The sequence below is a fragment of the Propithecus coquereli genome, unplaced genomic scaffold, assembly GCF_000956105.1.
Source record: "Propithecus coquereli isolate 6110/MARCELLA unplaced genomic scaffold, Pcoq_1.0 Scaffold372, whole genome shotgun sequence".
NCBI classification, from domain to species: domain Eukaryota; kingdom Metazoa; phylum Chordata; class Mammalia; order Primates; family Indriidae; genus Propithecus; species Propithecus coquereli.
Window position 1 is genome coordinate 2097847 of NW_012149419.1, and position 3275 is coordinate 2101121.

The window sequence follows — 3275 nt, forward strand, 5'->3', positions numbered from 1 at the left end:
TAATGACCTTTCGAGATACTTTTTGGTCCTAAGAATTTACGACTCTACTTTTGGACTTTTTCTCTTAAACTTTTTGATCATATTTTTTAACACATTTAAGGAGAAACTTCAATATAAAATGTTTTAATATCTTTGAATTTGTTAAAAGTATACTTATTATAATTACCAAATGAGATAAAACAACTTCTAAACTATACGATATTATAAGCACAGTGTATTACTGTTTGTGGCATAAAATTATTTTTCCCTGGTGAGCTCCTTTGGGAGAAGGACTGTGTCTCATTCACCTCTACAACCCTTGATGCCTGGCTGCGCCACAGGCACTCGCCGCGTCTGTGGGCAACTGCGGCACCACAGGCACTCGCCGCATCTGTGGGCAACTGAGCACGTGATCATGTGCACACCTACCACATCCACTAATTGAGATATTGCAAGGCCAAACTTTATTTTTATTTTGTCATTCAGGTGTTCCACAGGACGAACCCATCTTTCGTAGTCTTGAAATAAATCCTTAAACAAACTATCTTCATGTTTTGCAATAAAGGATGGTTCAGATAATCCTGTATAACAAATTTTTAAAAGTTAGTATTGTTGACTTCTCTGCCACCAAATACCTATATTTTAAAACAAAGTTTAAAATACCTATATTTTAAAACAAACAACTGTAACTATTAATAAACAACTGTAATTTAAGCCATTATTAATATAGCTTTTTAAGTGAAATATTAATACAGATATTTCTGATCAAATAAGGGACACTCTGGTTCAGACATAGTTCTTGGTTAAATCAGATTACTCACTATGGAAATATGCTGAGTTCCTTAAGAAACACTCAATACAGAGTAATTTAAAATCTAAGTTATAAAAGCTTTTAAACTGCCAGGGCTGGGGGCATTGCTTGTCATAAAATTCCAAACCTAGAAAACAGATACATTGAAGCAAAGTTCATTTATCAACTATAAAAGTAAAATAACCATGCTTTAATTTGCATAATTTTAATATACAAATACATAAATATTGAATGAATTATTTCGCTTTGTCATAGCTTTGTTTACTACTCATTTGTATAAAACTACTTTTAGGGAATGAGGAAGGGGGAACTCAAAGAGGGCGTGTTGCCCTGGAAGCCAAATGAAGGACTGAGCACCCCACTCGACTGTCGCGCCCTGTAAGAGGCGGCTGAGATCTGAGCAGTGGGGACACCGAGGTCAGTGGAGTTTGACAGGAGCCCTTTACATGGAGAGATGAGAGACGAAGTAGGCTTAGACAATGCAAGGCAAGAAACACCTCTTTCAAGAGTTTATGCTGATACGTGGCATGAAGAAATGAAGCAGTAGCCTGCAGAGGATAGAGTCAAGAAAGGTTTATTTCAAGATCAGTGAGAAAAGAACATGTTTATGTGCGAATGTGAACAGGCTGGCTGGGCGATTCACAGGGCCTAATGTAAAATGAAGATAAGGGATTCCTTGTCCAAAAATCAAGAAAAAGTGGCCATTAAATATACTAAAATAAAAACTTTTTCCTTTCTTCAAAAAGAAAAAAAAATCACCCTAGGGCCTAAGTCTTAAAAAAAAATAAAAGACAAAATTTTAAAAGTTTTAGACATCATGGCCCAAAACTAGTTAAATTTGTGCATCACAGTTACATTTATACTTCCACAGAGTCTAAATAAGCCTCTCTGAAGAAATGAAAATGTTCGGTGCTGTCTGGACTGGCGTCCCTTAAGGAAACGAGGGCCAGGCGCGGTGGCTCATGCCTGTGATCCCAGCACTCTGGGAGGCCAAAGTGGGAGGATCACCGGGGGTCAGGAGTTTGAGACCAGCCTGAGCAAGAGCGAGACTCCGTCTCTACTAAAAAAATAAAACAATTAAAAAAAAAAAACCACAATGAGATACCACTTCACAGCCAGTTCTGTTCCCCACCGTGGTCCAGGTGTCTGAAATTCAAAAAGGCACAAATGAAGTCCCCCTCTGCACTTTCTGTCACATCACACGCCTTCCCTGAAGTACAAGCACAGAACTACCTAGCTTGAGCAGGAACCGACAAGGGCCAAAGGGTAAAGGAAATGCCAGGAACAACCTATTAATAAAAGGGGCATTAATATTCCAAAAGTATTATCTTGGCACACTGATGTCTTATTCTCAAAACTAAAAATCACCCTCTATTATCCCTCAAGAGATCGGTTCTGGCTATTCAGGATATGACTGTATCAATGAGCTGTGCTGCTGGAGGACATCTGAAATCAGAAAAGTGGGGTTTAATGTCGTTGTGAGTGAGGGAACGTTTCTTTCAAGCCCTGGAGTCTAAGAACTCACGTGTGCACTTTCCTCTCGGGAGCCAGGAAGTCGCAGTGTGGAAACCAGCGACATGTGCGCAGCGCCCGTTTCTCCACACGGCGGGCTGCAAGACGTGCGTGGTGCCTGTGACTCGATCTGACTCACAGTTTTACTGTCTCCTTCAACAGTGAACCAAGCGCACACCCTGCTCCCCACCAGCTCTTCTCCACGGACGCAAGCGAGGGGACAGGCGCCGGCTGCAGCGCCGCGCACTTGCAGAGCAGCCCCTTCCCCGCTGCCCGCAAGGTTGCTGCTCAGTCAGAATTGTTCTCAGCGCACCTTTTCCAGTCTCTGTCAGAGATCACAGAATAATCCCATCTCAAATTTAAATATCTTCTTCTATAACATGGAGTTTTCAGTGATAAAAATAAAATGCTGTCAGGCACACCTCCCATGTATGCACCATGCACAAGCCAGAAGGCATGCTCCCTGTCCCTGGTTTGGCTATCGGTAAAGCAAAACACCAGGACACGCACGGGACAGTAACAACTCTTCCACATGCTTGCTATCAATATCATGTGACCTCTAACACTGCCATATAATAAAGAATTTTGTTAAGTCTCTTCTGCTTTCTCTTAAAGCAGAATAATTTATGCCTCGTTTCACAAGCTGCTTATCAATAACATGCCATGAAACCATTTTGCTACATAGAATTCATTCTATTCTGAATGATGTCTCTGGGATCTTTTCCTCTTCTCTACCTTTAGCAACAAAATGCATCAATTTTATATTGTAAAATGTTATATTTATTGTAGGAAAAAAACTGGTTTACCAGAGGGGCTACTGTCCTTTGTTTGAAAATGACACAAATGGGCTGGGCGCGGTGGCTCACACCTATAATCCTAGCACTCTGGGAGGCCGAGGCGGGCGAATCGTTTGAACTCAGGAGTTCAAGATCAGCCTGAGCAAGAGCGAGACCCTGTCTCTACTAAAAAAAAA

At 41.1% G+C, this 3275-nt stretch overlaps 1 protein-coding gene across 1 annotated transcript in view; it reads right to left on the reverse strand.

Annotated features, from left to right (window-relative positions):
* The window catches only part of CHRNA5 (cholinergic receptor, nicotinic, alpha 5 (neuronal)), a 32878-nt gene that overhangs the window by 15965 nt on the left and 13638 nt on the right, over window positions 1–3275 (reverse strand). The window contains exon 4 of the mRNA XM_012651863.1: window positions 409–560. Within this exon, the coding sequence (XP_012507317.1) occupies window positions 409–560 (152 nt within the window). The remainder of the gene's footprint in view (window positions 1–408; window positions 561–3275) is intronic.